This window comes from Rhinoraja longicauda, chromosome 7, assembly GCF_053455715.1.
Source record: "Rhinoraja longicauda isolate Sanriku21f chromosome 7, sRhiLon1.1, whole genome shotgun sequence".
In the NCBI taxonomy this organism is placed as follows: Eukaryota; Metazoa; Chordata; class Chondrichthyes; order Rajiformes; family Arhynchobatidae; genus Rhinoraja; species Rhinoraja longicauda.
Genome location: NC_135959.1, coordinates 74132059 through 74151699, shown reverse-complemented (window position 1 = coordinate 74151699; position 19641 = coordinate 74132059). Strand labels below are relative to the sequence as shown.

The 19641-nt window shown below is 43.5% G+C and overlaps 1 protein-coding gene across 8 annotated transcripts in view; it reads right to left on the bottom strand.

The window, feature by feature from the left end:
• Window positions 1-491: 491 nt before the first annotated feature.
• Window positions 492-19641, bottom strand: part of atp11a (ATPase phospholipid transporting 11A) — a 134439-nt gene continuing 115289 nt past the window's right edge. For 3 of the 8 annotated variants that reach the window (XM_078402883.1, XM_078402884.1, XM_078402885.1), the window contains one exon: window positions 492-1059. In XM_078402883.1, coding sequence (XP_078259009.1) covers window positions 796-1059 — 264 coding nt within the window. In that variant the 3' untranslated portion in view covers window positions 492-795. Of the gene's footprint in view, window positions 1060-12853; window positions 12962-19641 lie in introns of those variants that run through there. The other 5 variants (XM_078402886.1, XM_078402889.1, XM_078402888.1 and 2 more) reach the window with 4 other exon arrangements.

Genomic DNA, 19641 nt, shown 5'->3' with positions numbered 1-19641 from the left:
CTTTTTGCAGACTGATTCAAATTAAATCAGTATTTTAAATTGACTGATTATTTTAAACTGTTACAAGGTCTAAAACATCAAATCCTGCTTTGAGGGCCATTTTGGGGAGCTGAGGCAAGTTTAGTAGTAGTGATATAGAGGATAAAAGAATGATTCCACTTTCAAGCCTACAATGGCATTTGGTGGATATCGTTTTAATGTAATACTGCCCCAGCAAACAGGTGCAACGATTACAATGGTAACAGCACAATTCCAGCAGCACTGGCTGAAGTCACAAAGCTCCCTATTCCTTTACCACCGGACATGCTAAAACTGGGAGCTGATTTATTGACTATTTCACTTGATGTTCACATGAACCAGTTACAATAGGTGAAGAACATAACTGGATTTCTTGAGAAACTGCAAAGAATTTTGTTTACATACAAAGTCAAAGTAAACTTTATTAAAGGAGGAATATAAAGAAATATTAATAGACACAGTAAACAGTGGCATACTTTTCTTTCATTAATGCTACCTCGTTGACAAGTTAATGATCATTTTAGATATATAGTTTGATTTGACTGGTTGACAAAACAGGTTACAAGGAATAAGATTGGACAATAAAATTATGTCATGGTTCCAGCCACACAGTGCCGGACTGTGTACATTGTAACATTAACCAACCCAAGTAGAATAAAAATGTCATATTATGAAATAATATGAAATCTAAAATATATCTTGAATCTGAATATATTTGTCTTCCCAAATCAAAATGATTTAACTCAAAACCACAGTATTGAACAACAATATTCACTGCTATACCGCTGTTTCCAATCCAGATCCAACAAACTTACAGTGAGCATTGGGAGGGCAGTGATAACCAGAATAGTCAAGCACTGTTAGATGGTTTGAATATTCATCCTCTGTCCAATACGTATGCGTCACCTTTCCGGAATTTGGAGTAGAGAGAGATTTATTTTGTTCCTGGGACCTGTGCTTGTTGTTTGGGTAGATGGAACTCAGAGCGGGAGCAAGTGGGGTAAATTCTGACATCTGTTTCTCGGATTTCCTTAGGAGTTCCTGTCACCAAACAAGACCATTTATTAGCATTATCATCAATAAAATTAGAACGTAATTAGTTTAAATGTTCACACAGTAATCACTGAAGAAAACAAAGAGTGAGTAATTGCATTCAAGGTTACCTTCCTTAGCCAGGTTGCTTGCTGCACATCAACGCCAATGATATTAAGGATCCCCTTTCAATGCCTGAAAGACTTAGCAACCTTTTCCCAGCCTCTCGCCTGCTTTACTCCTGCATTGGGTGTCCCCCAGCCAATCTAGTTGAAACCCTAGATCGGTGTGAGGCTGGAAGTCGGTGCAGAAATCATTGACAGCAAGTTTAGTGAACAGAGTTTAGTGAAGCAGGAGTATAGCATGGATTGAAGATGGACTGTTGGATTAAATTAATTTCAATGTGAGAGGCCTGATGGGTAAGGCAGATGAACTCAGGGCATGGATAGGTATGTGCAATAGGGACGTTATCAGCGAAACCTGGCGAAGGGAAGAAAATAACTGGGACTTAATATTCCAAGGCACAGGTGCTAATAGTTATTAAAGCTATTATTGTGATCAATCCCCATTTTACCCATTGCTATAATGGTTTGTGTACAATGATTTTCTATAACATCGTGTTACATCAGAACCATCTGCAATTTAAAGCCAGACCCTATGGTCCATTGCTACTCAACATTGCCCACTACAGCCATCTGAAGTGTCCAGAAAAGCATCTCAAGAGACTCAACCGGCTAATAGCAGAAATATTTCATAAGTGGTCTGGTTGAGCGAAGGAGATGCAAGGACAGGTTGGGAGGAGTCGGGGGTTGGGGGGGGGGGGGTGGAGGGGGAGGATTCTTAATGATCTCTGTGACAATTGTGGTGCACTGGGGATTAAAACACAGTGTGGCGGTGAATGTATTTTTAGTTATCCGTTGACCTGCAGGATTTAGGCGTAGTTGGCAATTGCAGTATTTACTGCCCGTTACTAATTGACCTCAAGCAGTTGGGGGCAAGTCAGTCATAAACCGGTGGACGTTCTGTTGAAAGTACCCCACAGACTGGCAATATATTTCCAAGTCAAAATGCTGTACAACTTGGAGGGAATCTTATATTCGATGGTAAACCAAATTACTACCTTTATCCATAACTAGTGACAAGACTTCTGGGTAAATTACATTTCAATAATTTCAATAATATTTCTTGTAATGTTAAATAAACAGAGTTAGATCCACTTAAGTGATTCCAAATTTCTGATATAATGCATGCATCAAAATGTCTAGCCCAGATTAAGATGCATGGGATCCACTTAGACTTGGCCATTTGGATTCAGAACTGTCTAACCATAGAAGACGAAGGCTAGTAGTGGAAGAGTGTTATTCTGGCGAGAGGTCTTTGACCAGTAGAGTTTCACAGGGATCTATCTTAGGATCTCTGTTGTTTGTGATGTAAATATAGATGGGTTGGTCAGTAAATTAGCAGACAATATCAGAATTGGTAGAATTGTGGATAGTGAGGAAAACTGTCAAATGTTACATGGGGATTTTGATCAATTACAGATCTAGACAGAAAAATGCCTATGGAGTTAAATCTGGACAACTGAGGTGTTACACTTTGGAGAGTTGAATGTAAGCAGAAAGTATACAGTTACTGGCAAGTGTCTAAACAATACAGATCTTGGGGTCCAAGTCCACAGCCCTCTGCAAGTGGCATGTAGATGGAGTGGTGAAGAAGGCATATGGTATGCTTCCCTTCATAGCTCAAGACATTGAGTGTAAGAATCAGGAAGTCATGCTGCAACTTTATAAAACATTTGTTAGGCCACATTTGAAGCATTATTTTGACTTCAGTTTTGGTTGCCCCATTACAGTCATAGAGTCATACAGTGTAGAAACGGGCCCTTCGTCCCGACTTGCCCACAATGACCAACATGTTCCATCTATACCAGTCCTCCCTACCTGCGTTTGGCCCATATCCCTCAAATCCTGTCCTATCCATGTACCTGTCTAATTGTTTCTTGAACGTTGTGATAGTCCCTGCCTCAAATACCTCCTCTGGCAGCTTATTCCATACACCCACCACCCTTTGTGTGAAAAAGTTACCGCTCAGATTCCTATTAAATCTTTCCTCCTTCATCTTAACCTATGTCCTCTGGTTCTCGATTCCCCCGCTCTGGGCAAGAGACTGTGTGTCTACCCGATCTATTCCTCTCATGATTTTATACACCTCTATAAGATCACCCCTCATCCTCCTGCACTCCAAGGAATAGAGTCCCAGCATGCTCAATTACCCCCTATAGCTCAGACCCTTGAATCCTGACAACATCCTCGTAAGTCTTCAAATCCTCTGTATCCTTTCCAACTTGACAGCATCTTTCCTATAACATGGTGCCCAGAACTAAACACAATACTCTAAATGCAGCCTCACCAACATCTTGTACAACTGTAAGATGAACACCCAACTTCTATACTCAATACTCTGAAGCCTTTTTGACCACTTTATCTACCTGTGACGCTGCTTTCAAGGCACCATGTACCTGCGCTTCGAGATCCCTCTGCTCTACAACATTCCCCAGAGCCCAACTATTCACAGTGTAGGCCCTGCCCATGTTAAGACTTTCCAAAATGCACCACCTCACATTTTTCCATATTAAATTCCATCAGCCCACCTGACCAACCAATCAAGATCCTGCTGCAATTTTTGACAGCCATCTTCACTATCTGCAATAAGGCCCATTTTTTGTATCATCTTCAAACTTGCTAACCATGCCATGTATGTTCTCACCCAAATCATTGAATTAGATAACAAACGGTAATGGACGCAGCACCAAACCCTGAGGCATATCACTAGTCACACGCGTCCAGTCCAAGAAGCAACCTTCCAGCATTACCCTCTGCTTCCTTCCATGAAGCCAATTTTCTCTCCATTCAGCTTCCTCTCCTTGGATCCCATGTATCTAACCTTCTGGAGCACCTACCATGTGGAACCCTGTCGAATGCATTGCTAAAGTCCATATAAACAACATCTACAGCTCTGCCCTCATCAACCTATCAAAGGGCAGATACTAGCATAGATAGCAGCTGGGCTGGAAGGCAGAAGGCAGAAGGCAAAGAGTGGCAATAAAAGGGGCTTTTTCTGTTTGTCTGCCAGTGACAAAATGAATTCTTCAGGGGTCGGTGCTGGGGCCGCTACTCTTCACGTTTTATGTTAATGATTTGGATGAGGGGATTGAAGACATTGAGCCAAGTTTGCAGGTGATACGAAGATAGGCGGAGTGGCAGGTAGTGCAGAGAAAGCAGGGACTCTGCAGAAAGACTTGGACAGGTTGGGAGAGTGGGCAGAGAAGTGGCAGATGGAATATAGTGTAACAAAGTGTGGAGTCAATCATTTTGGTGGTGGAAATAAAGGCGTAGACTATTTTCTAAATGGGGTGAGAATCCAGAAATCGGAGGTGCAAAGGGACTTGGGAGTGCCGGTGCAGGATTCCCAAAAAGTTCATTTGCATGTCGAATCTGTAGTAAGGAAGGCAAATGCGATGCTAGTATTTATTTCAAGAGGGCTAGAATACAAGACTGGGATGTATTGCTGAGGCTCTATGAGGTGCTGGTCACACCACATTAGGAATATTGTGAGCAATTTTGGGCCCCATATCTGAGGAAGGATGTGCTGCCGCTAGAAAGGGTCCGGAGGAGATTTACAAGAATGATCCTAGGAATGAGTGGATCAACATATGATGAGTGTTTGACGGCGCTGCGCCTCAACTCGCTGGAGTTTAGAAAGATGAGGGGGGGGGGACCTCATTGAAACGTATCAAACTGTGAAAGGCCTAAATAGAGTGGATGTGGAGAGGATGTTTCCACTAGTGGGAGAGTCCAGGACCAGAGATCACACAGCCTCAGCATTGAAGGACTTTCCTTTAGGAAGGAGATGCAGAGGAATTTCTTTAGTCAGAGGGTGGTGATTCAGTGGAATTCATTGCCACAGAAGGCTGTGGTGGCCAAGTTAATAGATATTTTTAAGGCATAGATTATTGATTAGTACGGGTGTCAGGGGTTATGGGGAGAATGGGGTTAAGAGGGATCTCGTCTGGGGTAGGGGTGACCTGTACAAAAGGGACGGGTTACACCTTAACAGCAGGGGGTTTGCTAGTGCTACAAGTGTGGCTTTAAACTAAGTAGTGGGGGGGAGGGGTTGACAAACTAGGAATATGAAGATGGAGTTAAAGGGGAAGCGAATACAGTAGAAATTGCAAAGGACTCTCGAATAGATGGGAAGGGAAGTTCTAGAAGGGATAAGAGAGTAATGTCAGGGCCAATTGTGACCGGGGAGTGTGAGAGGGGAGGTAAATACCGAAATTAAAGTGTTGTATTTAAATGCGCGAAGTATAAGAAATAAAGTGGATGAGCTTGAGGCTCAGTTAGATATTGGCAAGTATGATGTTGTGGGAATCACGGAGACATGGCTACAAGAGGACCAGGGCTGGGAACTGAATATTCAGGGGTACACAACATATAGAAAAGACATACAAGTCTGAAGAAGGGTCTCGACCCAAAACATCACCCATTCCTTCTCTCCCGAGATGCTGCCCGACCTGCTGAGTTACTCCAGCACTTTGTGAATAAATATAGAAAAGACAGACAGGTGGGCAGAAAGGGGTGGGGTCGCTCTGTTGGTGAGGAATGATATTCACTCCCTTGCAAGGGGTGACATAGAATCAGGAGATGTAAAATCAGTATGGATAGAAATGAGGAATTGTAAGGGTAAAAAGACCATAATGGGAGTTATCTACAGGCCCCCAAACAGTAGCCTCGACATAGGGTGCAAGTTGAATCAGGAGCTAAAATTGGCATGTTGCAAATGTAATGCTACAGTGGTTATGGGAAATTTCAACATGCAGGTAGACTGGGCAAATCAGGTTGGTAATGGACCCCAGGAAAGAGAGTTTGTGGAGTGTCTCCGAGATGGATTCTTAGAACAGCTTGTACTGGAGCCTACTAGGGAGAAGGCAATTCTGGATTTGGTGTTGTGTAATGAACCTGATCTGATAAGGGGACTCGAGGTAAAAGAGCCATTAGGATGCAGTGATTACAATATGATAAGTTTTACTCTACAAATTGAGAGGGAGAAGGGAAAATCGGAGGTGTCAGTATTACAGTATAGCAAAGGGGATTACAGAGGCATGAGGCAGGAGCTGGCCAAAATTGACTGGAAGGAGGCCCTAGCAGGGAAGACGGTGGAACAGCAATGGCAGGTATTCCTGGGAATAATGCAGAAGTTGCAGGATCAATTTATCCCAAAGAGGAGGAAAGATTCCAAGGGGAGTAAGAGGCACCCGTGGCTGACAAGGGAAGTCAAGGACAGCATTAAAATAAAAGAGAAGAAGTACAACAAAGCAAAGAAGAGTGGGAAGCCAGAGGATTGGGACTCTTTTAAAGAGCAACAGAAGATGACTAAGAAGGCAATACGGGGAGAAAAGATGAGGTACGAGGGTAAACTAGCCAATAATATAAAGGAGGATAGTAAAAGCATTTTTAGGTATGTAAAGAGGAAAAAAATAGTCAAGGCAAATATGGGTCCCTTGAAGACAGAAGCGGGGGAATTTATTATGGGGAACAAGGAAATGGCAGACGAGTTGAACCGGTACTTTGGATCTGTCTTCACTAAGGAAGATACAAGCAATCTCCTAGATGTTCTAGTGGCCAGAGATCCTAGGGCAACGGAGGAACTGAAGGAAATCCACATTAGGCAGAAAATGGTGTTGGGTAGACTGATGGGACTGAAGGCTGATAAATCCCCATGGCCTGATGGTCTGCCTCCAAGGGTGCTTAAGGAGGTGGCGCTAGAAATTGTGGACGCATTGGTGATCATTTTCCAATGTTCTATAGATTCAGCATCAGTTCCTGTGGATTGGAGGGTAGCTAATGTTGTCCCACTTTTTAATAAGGGAGGGAGAGAGAAAACGGGAAATTATAGACCAGTTAGTCTGACATCAGTGGTGGGGAAGATGCTGGAGTCAATTATAAAAGACGAAATTGCGGAGCATTTGGATAGTAGTAACAGGATTGTTCCGAGTCAGCATGGATTTACGAAGGGGAAATCATGCTTGACTAATCTTCTGGAATTCTTTGAGGATGTAACTAGGAAAATTTGACAGGGGAGAGCCGGTGGATGTGGTGTACCTTGACTTTCAGAAAGCCTTTGACAAGGTTCCACATAGGAGATTAGTGGGCAAAATTAGAGAATTAGAGCACATGGTATTGGAGGTAGGGTACTGACATGGAAAGAAAATTGGTTGACAGACAGAAAGCAAAGAGTGGGGATAAATGGGTCCCTTTCAGAATGGCAGGCAGTGACTAGTGGGGTACCGCAAAGCTGGGACCGCAGCTATTTACAATATACATTAATGACTTGGATGAAGGGATTAAAAGTACCATTAGCAAATTTGCAGATGACGCAAAGCTGGGTGGTAGTGTGAACTGTGAGGAAGATGCTATTGAGGTTGCAGGGTAACTTGGACAGGTTGTGTGAGTGGGCGGATGCATGGCAGATGCAGTTTAATGTGGATAAGTGTGAGGTTATCCACTTTGCTGGTAAGAATAGGAAGGCAGAGTATTATCTGAATGATGTCAAGTTAGGAAAAGGGGACGTACAACGAGATCTGGGTGTCCTTGTGCATCAGTCACTGAAAGGAAGCATGCAGGTACAGCAGGCAGTGAAGAAAGCCAATGGAATGTTGGCCTTCATAACAAGAGGAGTTGAGTATAGGAGCAAAGAGGTCCTTCTGCAGTTGTACAGGGCCCTAGTGAGCCGGACCTGGAGTACTGTGTGCAGTTTTGGTCTCCAAATTTGAGGAAGGATATTCTTGCTATTGAGGGCGTGGAGCGTAGGTTTACTAGGTGAATTCCCGGAATGGCGGGACTGTCATATGTTGAAAGACTGGAGCGACTAGGCTTGTATACACTGGAATTTAGAAGGATGAGAGGAGATCTTATCGAAATGTATAAGATTATTAAGGGGTTGGACACGTTAGAGGCAGGAAACATGTTCCCAATGTTGGGGGAGTCCAGAACAAGGGGCCACAGTTTAAGAATAAGACGTAGGCCATTTAGAACTTAGATGAGGAAAAACTTTTTCAGTCAGAGTTGTGAATCTGTGGAATTCTCTGCCTCAGAAGGCAGTGGAGGCCAATTCTCTGAATGCATTCAAGAGAGAGCCAGACAGAGCTCTTAAGGATAGCGGAGTCAGGGGGTATGGGGAGAAGGCAGGAACGGGGTACTGATTGAGAATGATCAACCATGATCACATTGAATGGTGGTGCTGGCTCAAAGGGCCGAATGGCCTACTTCTGCACGTATTGTCTATTGATTAGTACGGGTGTCAGGGGTTATGGGGAGAATGTGGTTAAGAGGGAAAGATAGATTAGCCATGATTAAATGGCGGAGTAGACTTGATCGGAAGATAGTCAGAATCTTTTTCCCAGGATTAATATGTCAAAAACCAGAGGGAATAGCTTTAAATACAGAGGGGGAAACTTTAAAGGAGATGCGCAGGGGAAATATTTTACATAGAGTGGTGGGTGCCTGGAATGTGCTGCCTGGGGTGTTGGTGGAGGCCGATACAATAGTGGTGTCTATTATGTTTTTAGATTGGCACATGGATAGGTGGGAAATGGAGGGATATGGATCATGTGCATGCAGAGAACATGACAGGCCTCCACATTGCTGGAGGCTGATCTTTAGTGCATGCCTGCGTGGGAACACTTGCCAAGCTAATGCCAGCCTATTGGGAGGCTCCAGGCATCTCCCAAAAGACAAATACATTCCCTAAACCCACCATGAGAAGCAGATTCATTCAAATTTTGCACATGGCATTAAGTAGTGAGAGTAAGTGTAGGATGAGGTGGGGAGGTTTGGTGAGGGGCCAGAGCAAAGATTAATATACCGAACCTTTTGCAGAAACAGGCAAAATTGAAAAGTGGGTGAGGTAACCCTGACATTAGAAAGTATGATAAAAACCAGAGAGAGGGACCATCTTAACCCAGAAAATCAGGAACAAGAATCTGTTTTGAATGAGCTAAAAAACACCGAGGTGCTGGACACAGTCCCCAAGCAACAATGATAATGCAGAACATGGCATAACTCAACTACGTAAAGAGAAGGTGTTACATTGATCACAGTTCCTTCAATCTGCATGTAATAGGGCAAATAAAATTATCAGTAATAGCAAAAGTAATTACAAGCAAATGGCCCTCCCTTAGATGGGCCATCTCGGTCGGCAAGAACGAGTTGGGCCAAAGGGTCCATTTCCACACTGTATGAGTCTGATCATATTATTGAGTATGTCCTAGAATATGTCATGGAATGTCTGAGAGGTGCTTTTCTGGATCAGTATGCTGAGGATCCAGCAAGTGAATAGGGTATTTTGGATCTAGTATTGTCTGATGAGAAACTGCTTATTGATTCTGATGGTTATGGTGTCTTTATGAAAAAATGATAATGTAAGAAAATAGAAAAAAATTAAAGTGGTTTCATTGACTCTTAAACTAGTGTGACAAATATGCACAAAACCAAGCTGGAAAGGCATGAATGGTAGTGCAGAGTACGGTGTTAATCAGGTAATTAGATCGTGTGTCAGGAATGATTCAGGCATGACATTAAAAGATATGTTTGTAACATAACAATGGCTAACTTGTATATTTTGAAATAATGTATCCTATTAAAGATATATCCTTTTGAGACAAAGTTTAAAAAGGAAATTTAAAGAGTCCAACGTCAGGCAACATGGGGACCATTTTGGGAAGAGGGGAGGTAAATACAGGACTGAAGATGTATTTAAGGGCACACAGTATACAAAACAAGGTGGATGAACTTGCAGCATAGTTAGAAATTGGCAGGTATAACATTGTCGGCATCATGAATTTGTGGCCGAAAGATCACAGCTGGGAGCTCAATATCCACGGATACACAATCCTTAGAAAGGGTCAGAAGATGTAGAATCCTAATGGATAGTTAAGAAACTGCATGGGTAAAAAGACCCTGATGGGAGTTATATACAGGCCTCCAAATAGCAGCCAGGATGTAGCAAACAAATTACATCAGGAAATAGAAAAACCATTTAAGAAAGAAAATGTTACAAAGATCATTGGGGATTTCAATGTGCAAGACTGGGAAAATCAGATTGGTACTAGGTCTCAAGAGAAGGAATTTGTAGAATGTGTACAAGATGACAGAGCAGCTTGTGGTCGAGTCCACTTGAGAAAAGGCCGTCTGAGACAAATTCTGGATTTGGTGGTGTGCAATGAACTAGACTTGATTAGGGAGCTTGTGAAGTTACCCCAAGGAGGCACTGATCATAATATGATAAAATACAACCTGCAATTAGAGAGGGAGAAGCGGAAATCGGATGTATTGGTATTACTGTTGAGTAAAGGTAACTACAGAGGCACGAGAGAGGAGCTGGCTAAAGTTGATTGGCAGGAATGATGGTGGAGCAGCAATGGCAGGAATTTCTGGGAATAATTCCGAAGATGCAGGATATTTTCATCCCAAAGAGGAAGAAATATACCAAGGGGAGAATGACAAAGGAAGTCAATGATAGCATACAAGTAAAAGAGAAGGTATGTAACATGGCAAAGAATAATGGGAAGGTGAAGATTTAAAAAACCAACAGAAGGCAACTGAAAAAGCAATAAGGGATGAAAAGATGAAATAGGAATGTAGGCTATCCAATGATATAAAAGAGGATATCAAATGTTTTTACAGATTATAAGGGCAAAAGAGAGGCAAGAATGGACTTTGGACCGCTGGAAAATGGTGAACTGAATACGATTTTTGTGTGAGTCTTCACCGTGGAAGACACCAGCAAAGTGCTAGAAGTTCAAAAGAGTCAGGAGGCAGAAGTGAGTGCAGTCGCTAATACAGAGCAGAAAGGTCTTGGGAAGCTGAAAGATCAAAAGGTGGATCACCTGGACCTGATGGACTACACCCCAGGGTTCTGAAAGAGGTAACTGTAGAGATTACGAAGGCATTAGTAATGCTCTTTCCAGAATCACTGGAGTCAGGAATCCACCAAAGATGGCCGCCTGGGCCGGGATTATTATTATGGATGCTCAGCCTCTGAGAATATTCAACACAACGATCATCAAAATTTTAGGGATAAGGCAATCAAGGGAAGTTAGTGCAGAAAAGTGTCACTGAGGTAAATCATCAGCCATACTCTAATTCAATGATGGATAGACACGGTGTGTTCGGGAAGCGGGGCCGAGTGTGTTCGGGAAGCGGGGCCGAATGTGTTCAGGGCCGAGCGTGTTCGGGGAGCGGGGCGAGTGTGTTCGGGGAGCGGGGCGAGTGTGTTCGGGGAGCGGGGCCGAGTGTGTTCGGGGAGTCGGTGTGAGTGTGTTCGGGGAGTCGGGGTGAGTGTGTTCGGGGAGTCGGGGCGAGTGTGTTCGGGGAGCCGGGCCGCATGTATTCGTCTAGCGGAGGTTGCATAGCAACTCGCCTTCCGGCCCGGGCGGCCATTTTTGGTGGAACGGGAGCCGCTGGCTGGGTGAGGTCACGTAGGGCGCAGGTGGTGACGTCACCTTGTCCCGTATTTGGGAGATCGAATGTTGGCAACCCTAGTGGGAAGTTAAACCAGGGCAGGAACTCAATGAATGCCATGCCCTGGGGAGTGTTGCAAAGCCGAGGGATCTAGGAGTCCAGGTGCACAGTTCCCTATAATAGGTAGATAGGGTAGTCAAGAAGACTTTGGTACATTGGCCTTTATTAGTCAGAGTATTGAATATAGAAGTTGGGATGTAATGTCACAATTTTGTAAACACATTAATGAAGCCACATTTGGAGTATGTGTTTAGTTTTGATTATCCTGCTATGGGAAGGATATCATTAAGTATAAAGAATGCAGAGAAGATTTACAGGAATCAAGGGCCTGAGCAAGAGTAAGATATTAGGCAAGTATCTTATTCCTTTATTCCTTAGAATGCAGAATGCTGGGGGGTGATCTTATAGGGGTGTATAAAACGATGAAGGGGATAGATAGGGTGATTGCGCAGTCTTTTACCCAGGTTTAAGGAAATCATGAACCAGAGGACATTGATTTAAGGTGAAAGGGGCAAGATTGAATAAGAACCTGAGGGGCAACCTTTCCCACTCAGAAGGTAGTGGGAATATGGGATGAGATGCCAGAGGACATGGTTTCAGGTACTGCAACAACATTGAAAGGCACACATTCAAGTACATGGATAGGAAGGGATAAGCAGGATGTGGGGCAATTGCAGCCAAATAGGACTAGCTTAAATGGGGCAACTTAGTCAGCAAGGACCCCCTGATTTACCCCAACACGTGTCTTTTTTTGCAAACCAGCATCTGCAGTTCCTTGTTTCAGCAAAGACAAATTGGGCCAAAGGGCCTGATTCCATGCTGTATGACTCTCTGGAGCAGGTACACAGCCTGCTTCGGATTCTATTGTTTTTTATGAATTTGCATTCAAGGTTGTGACTTGCATTCTCTATGGTGAAGTTCACAGGCATTTCACGACATGTTGTTTTAGTAAATGGATGTCTCCTGGTCTGTGAAAGCAGATGTCATCTATTCCACTAATCCCACAAATTCCAATGTCCCATGTCAGGTCAGTACCAGGAACAACCAAATCAGATTTAACTGGACCCCAGATTTATTTTCTTTGCTTCAGGTGAATTCTGCCAGAGAGACTTTGGCTCTTTGATCTTTTAACGAATATGGCTGTGATCCTACTTACACTGGGAATAAACAGGAAAATATGCAGATTGGAAAATGAGAAGTAAGTGAAAATGTGTGGCTATTACCTAACATTTTACATTACGTCTCAGCAGTTGAGTTCAAGCTTCAAGAAGTGTCTGCACGTTGTTTTCAGAGCCTATTGTAACATTGCCAGCTTTATCTCTGAGTATTTCCTGTAATGAGGAGGGGAAATTTCTTTCAAAGTAAGAAGATGTTTGTATTAAACAGGCGCAAATATTCTCCAGTGAAATTCCATTCATAATTTCCATGAATTATTTCCTTTTGTTAACTGATGCAAGTGAATAAACATAAAACACATTAATGCATAATGAAAATCGAATGTTAGAGATGGAATATGATGTTCAGTGCAGTTAACCAAGGTAAATGGAACTCAGTGTGGAAATTCTAGGTGCTTCAAACTACTGCTTGAAACTTGCCACAAATGAACTTTCGTCCACTGCACATCAAAGAGGAGCACACCTTAATCACAGAGATGGGCATGTTGTTAAAGTGCCACTATTTCCCCACAATGTGGTTAATGATTTCACGTGGAGTGCATAAATACTAATGCTATCACATCCAAATGAATTCTTGAGCAGTTTAACCCAACATTATGGGCTGTTTGTCATCTACATCAATGATTTGGATGAGAACTTACATGGCAATTGTAAGCAAGTTTTCAGATTACACAAAAGTGGGTGGCATTGTAGATAGTGAAGATGGTTGTCAAAAATTGTAGCAGGTGGCTGATGAAATGTAATGCAGAGAAATGTGAGGTGTGGGATCACTAACAGGGGCAGAACCGCCACAGACTACAACAGGGCTCTGGGGAATGTTGTTGAGCAGAGGGATCTAGGAGTACAGGTACATAGTTCATTGAAAGGGGTAACACAGGTAGATGGGGGAGTCAAAAAGGCTTTTGACACATTGGCCTTCATCAGTCAGAGCATTGAGTATAGAAGTTGGGAGGACATGTTGCAGTTGTATAAGACGTGAGGCCGCATTTAGAGTATTGCGTTGTTTTAGGCACCATGTTATAGGAAAGATGTCAAACTGGAAAGGGTGACGAGAAGATTTACAAGGATGTTGCCAGGACTCCAGGACCTGAGCTATAGGCAAAGATTGAGCAGACTAGGACTCAATTCCTTGGAGCGCAGGAGGATGAGGGATGATCATCTTGGAGGTGTGGAAAATCATGAGGGGAAAAGATCAGGTAGACACACAGAATCTCTTGCCCAGAGTAGGGGAATCGAGAACCAGAAGACATAGTTTAAAGTGGGATAGATTGGGTGGATACAGAGTTGCTTAGAGTGGGGGAATCGAGAACCAGAGGGCATAGATTTAAGGTGAAAGGGGAAAGATTTTATAGGAACTTGAGGGGTAACTTTTTCAGGCAAATAGTGGTAGCTGCCGGAGGAGGTCATTGAGGCAATTACTATTGCAACGTTTAAGAAACATTTAGACAGGTACATGGATAGGACAGGTTTAGAGGGAAATGGGCCGAATGTAGGCAGGTGGGACTAGTGTAGAGGTGACATGTTGGCCAGTGTGGACAAGTTGGGTCAAAGTCTGTTTCCATGCTGTTAGACTCTATGACTCCATTATGAGCATCACTTTCCTTATCTAAATGCACCATTATTAAGCTGGATACACAAAATGTAAAACAGACACAAAAGGACACAGTGTTGGAGTGACTCAGCAGGTCAGGCAGCATCTCTGGAAGACATTCTTCCCATTGTGTGGTGACCGAAACTCCAAGTGGAAACTAATCAACAAGTTGTACAACCGTAGCATGACATCTTAACTTCTAGACTCAATGACCACCCAGTTAAGGTCAGTGTGGCACATGACACATGCTCTGTCTACTTGCCATTTGCAGAGAACCATGTATTTGTACTCCAAGGTCTCACTGTTTAGCAACACTTGTCAGGGCTCTATCATTCACTGTGCATTACGGAGACGTGGCTACAAGAGGATCGGAACTGGGAGCTAAACATTCAAGGCCACACATCCTATCGCAAGGTAGGCAGAGGGGGTGGGGTAGCACTGCTGGTAAAGAATGAAATTCAATCCTTAGCAATGGGTGACGTAGGATCAGAAGATGTAGAGCCCCTGTGGGTAGAGCTGAAAAACTGCAAGAGTAAAAAGACTAATGGGAATTATTTACAGGCCCCCAAACAGTAGCCAGGATAGAGGGTACATGTTGCATCAGGAAATTAAATTGGCGTATCAGAAAGGCAATGCTACAATGGTAATAGGAGATTTAAATATGCAGGAAAACTGGGAGATCAAGCTGGCACTAGACCCCAAGAGAGAGAATTTATAGAGTGCCTCCAAGATAGTTTCTTAGAGCAGCATGTAGTAGAGCCTACCAGGGATAAGGCAATTTGAGATTAAGTGTTGTACAATGAACCAGAGAACTTGAGGTAAAGGAAACACTAGGAGGTAGTAAATACAATATAATAAAATGTAACTTACAATTTGAAAGGGAGAAGGCGAAATTGGATGTGTCAGTATTGCAGCTGAGCAAAGGGGCTAAAGAGGCATGAGGGAAGAGCTGGCAACGATTGACTGGAAAGAGGCTTTAGGAGGAATGACCATAGAGCAGCAATGGCAGGAATTTCTGCGGATAATTCGGAAGGTGCAAGATCGTTCATTCCAAGAGGAAGATTCCAGGGGAGAATAAGATGACCATGGCTTACAAGGGAGGTCAAGGACAATATAAAAGCAAAAGAAAAGGAATATAACATTGCAAAGATTAGTGGGAAGCCAGAGGATTGGAATATTTTTAAAGAACAACAAAAGGTAACTAAAAGGACAATACACAGAGAAAAAATGAAGCTAGCCAATAATATAAAATAGGATAGCAAGAGTTTGTATGGATATATAAAAAAGAGGCAAGAGTGGACGTTGGGCCGGTGGAGAATGATGCAGGAGAAGTGATAACAGGAAATCAAGAAATGGCAGAGGAATTGAAGAACTTTTTTGCATTAGTCTTCACAGTGGGAAGGCACCAGAACTGTGCCTGCAATCCTAGAGAGTCAGGGGGTAGAAGTCAGTGGAGTGGCGATTACTAAGGAGAAGGTGCAAACTGAAAAGTCTGAGGATGGATAAGTCACCTGGACAAGATAGACTGCACCCCAGGGTTGTGAAGGAGGTGGCCTCACAGATTGTGGAGGCATTAAGTTGTGATATTTCAAGAATCACTAGAGTTAGGAGTGGTTCCTGAAGATTGGAAAATTGCAAATATCACAAGAAGGGAGCAAAGCGGAAGAGCAGGAACTGTAGGCCGGTTAGCCTGACTTCGGTGGTTGGTAAGATTTTAGAGTCAATTATAAAGATGAGTTTACGCAGTACTTAGAAGTTCATGATAAAATAGGCCAAAGTCAGCATGGTTTTGTGAAGGGAAGATCTTGCCTGACAAATCTGCTGGAGTTCTTTGAATAAGCTAATAGCAGGACAGATAGAGGGGGGGGGGGGGTTGTAGATGTTGTTTACCTAAATTTTCTGGACTTCGATAAGGTGTCGCACGTCAGGCTGCTGGGGAAGATGAGAGCCCATGGTATTAAAGGGAAGATACTAGCAATAATAGTGGGTTGGCTGGATGGCAGAAGGCAGAGTTGCAATAAAAGGCACTTTTTCAGGTTGGCTGCCAGTGACTAGTGGAGTCCACAAGGGTCGGTGCTGGGGCCACTTCTCTTCACGTTGTACATTAATGATTTGGATAAGGGGATTGAAGGCTATGTGGCCAAGTTTGCAAATGATACTAAGATAGGTGGAGGGGCAGGCAGTGTAGAGGAAGCAAGGACTCTGCAGAAGGACAGGTTAGGAGAGTGGACAGAGAAGTGGCTGATGAGATTCAGTATAGCAAAATGCGGAGGCATGCATATTGGTAATAATAAAGGTGTAGATTATTTCCTAAATGGAGCGAATCCAGAAATCGGAGGTGCAAAGGGATTTGGGAGTGCTGGTGCAAGACACCCAAAAGGTTAATTTGCGAGTCGAATCGGTAGTAAGGAAGGCAAATTCAATGCTAGCATTTCTATCAAGAGGACTGGAATACAAAAACAGAGATGTGGTGCTGAGGCTCTATAAGGCATTGGTCAGTCTGCATTTGTAGCACTGTGAGCAAATTTGAGCCCCATATCTGAGGAAGGATACTGCTGGCTCTGGAGAGGGTCCAGAGGAGGTTTACAAGAATGATTCCAGGAATGAGTGGGTTAGCATATGATGAACGTTTGAGAGCACTGGGCCTGTACTCGCTGGAGTTTAGAAGGGTGAGAGGGGACCTCATTGAAACTTACAGAATAGTGAAAGGCATAGTTAGAGTGGATGTGGAAAGTCCAAGTCCACTGGTGGGAAAGTCTAGGACCAGAGGTCACAGCCTCAGAATTAAAGGATGCTCTTTTAGAAAGGAGGTGAGGAGGAACTTCTTTAGTGAGAGTGTAGTTAATCTGTGGAACTCTTTGCCACAGAGGCCTGTCAGTGGACATTTTTAAGGCAGAGATAGACAAATTCTTGATTAGAACGGGTGTCAAGGGTTATGGGGAGAAGGCAGGAAAATGGGATTAGGAGGCAGAGATCAGCCATGATTGAATGGTGGAGTAGATTCGATGGGCCGAATGGCCTAATTCTATTGCTACAACTTGTGAACATGGAGAGCAGCGGCCCCACCACCAAGCCCTGCGGAACTCCACCAATCACTGGCAGCCAACCAGAAAAAGCCCCATTAATTGCCACTATTTGCCTTCTGCCATCCAGTCAACCTGATATCCATGCTCATATCTCCCCTTTGATACTATAGGCTCTCATCTTCCTTAGCAGCCTCCCATGCGGCACCTTATCAAAGGCTTTCTGAAAATCTAGGTATACAACATCTACTGACTCTTCTTTGTCTGTCCTGCTATTTACTAAAGAATTCCAGCAAACTTGGCAGGCAAGACCTCCCCTTCTTAAAGGCATGCTGACTTTGGCCTATTTTATCGTGAATTTCTAAGTACTCCATAACCTCATCCTTTATAATGGACTCTAAAATCTTACCAACCACCGAAGTCAGGCCTACAGTTCCCACTATTCTGCTTTGCTCCCTTGTTGTGCAGCGGGGTAATATTGGCAAGGGTCCATGTGCTTGTACTGTTACTGGAAGCAAGTTTGTTTCATTGTGCCTGTACCTCACCACACTTGTGCATTTGACAATAAACTAGAACTTGAACATGGTGAATTTTCTGCCTGCTTGAAGTTGATCAGGGTTTTAACCTCCGATAAAATATTTCACATCAAAATTCTGAAGGAAAACCAATGTTTCTTTCCTAATTGCAGACGCCAGATTCCAATAGTCTCCATTCAGTGACTGAAAGTAGCGAGAGGAGAACCTGCAGCTCAGGTAGAAAAACTAGAGGTTAAATCAGTAGGGGACAGGTAGAGGCCAGAAGTGTGAGGGTGGGTGTGGGGTAAAGGGAATTATGAATTATGGCTGGAGGGTATCTGCAGATCAGCAGAGAATCTAATGAGAGAGGTCCCAAAATCTGAATGAGAAAAGTCGGAATGCAGAAGATGCAAAAACAACAGGGACGAGCAGAAAAGAATGAAAACATTCGCCCTGCTGTTCACCCCTTAGAATCTTACTTGGTCCATCAGAGCACTTGAGAGCAAGGTTCTCTTTTTGAGGTACTTCAAACCAAGGGGCACAGCTTCAGAATATTTCAGATGATGAGGCCATTTTTTCTCTCTCAGAGGAGTTGAAATTTAGAATTTGCTATCCCAGAGAGCTGTGGGACCAGAGTCATTGAATGCATTCAAGGTGAATATTAACCCGAGAGGACAATTGACCTGCTCCATTTCCTCCTGCTTCTTCTCCGAGACCCTCAAAAGCTTACATTTGTAACAAGTCATCTCCTCCACACTCCACAGGAAAATAAATTAGAGAAATGCTAAAACAAACTGAGGAATGTTGGGAAGGAAGCCATCTCAAGAACCTGCAATAATTACAGGACCAATCGTTAGTAATTCTCAGAAACCATTTCTATTCCCTCTCCTGGTTCCGCTGCATTTATAATCCTTAAGATCCCAAAACATGCCTTATGTGAGAACAGTCAACACAAAAATGGCAATGATTCAAAGATTTTATCTACCGTTTAGAGCACGAGGAGCAGGCAATAAATGTATCGCTAACATTTAAAGGACAACAAGTTTGTAATACGAGTCACCCATCAAAGAATACAAATGAAATGCATTAAAATCACCATCCTAACATATTAAAAAAACACATTCCATCACCATGCAATGTCTCCCAAATTGCAATATTTATCATGCTGTAAACCCAATATCAGGAATTATTACCCAGAAACTTTCCTTTCTTTGATTGCGAATATCTCAATATGAAGGCTCTACAGCGTACATTACAATGAAAAACAACATTATACTCACAGCCTCAGACAATTAGTTCTCATTCAACTTTGAACTTAAAGTGGAATATTGTGGAATACCTTTGGTATAAATATCATTTGGTAGTTACAAAGTAAAATGGCTTCCTGACGGGTCATGTGGCACTAGGTCTCTTCCCAACGGGCCGCGGCCAAGCCCGACAACAGGCATGGCTCGCTGCCGCGGCAACGAGAAACAGCCGGGAGGGGTTGTCGCCGAGCCCCGTTGACCGGAGAGGAGGGAGTCGGACTGAAGGCTGGTAAGCGGACTGGCGACAGGAAACAGTGCAGGATCACGACGGGGAAGAGGGCCGCAGGAGGCCGAGCCGCAGCCTGGGGCTCAGCCCAGCGGCCTGGCAAGTGTCCCAACCGCAGGCCCAGCTCGCTCAGAGATGGAAGGCCATCGAGCCCGGCCCCTGCTCGCCCCATGG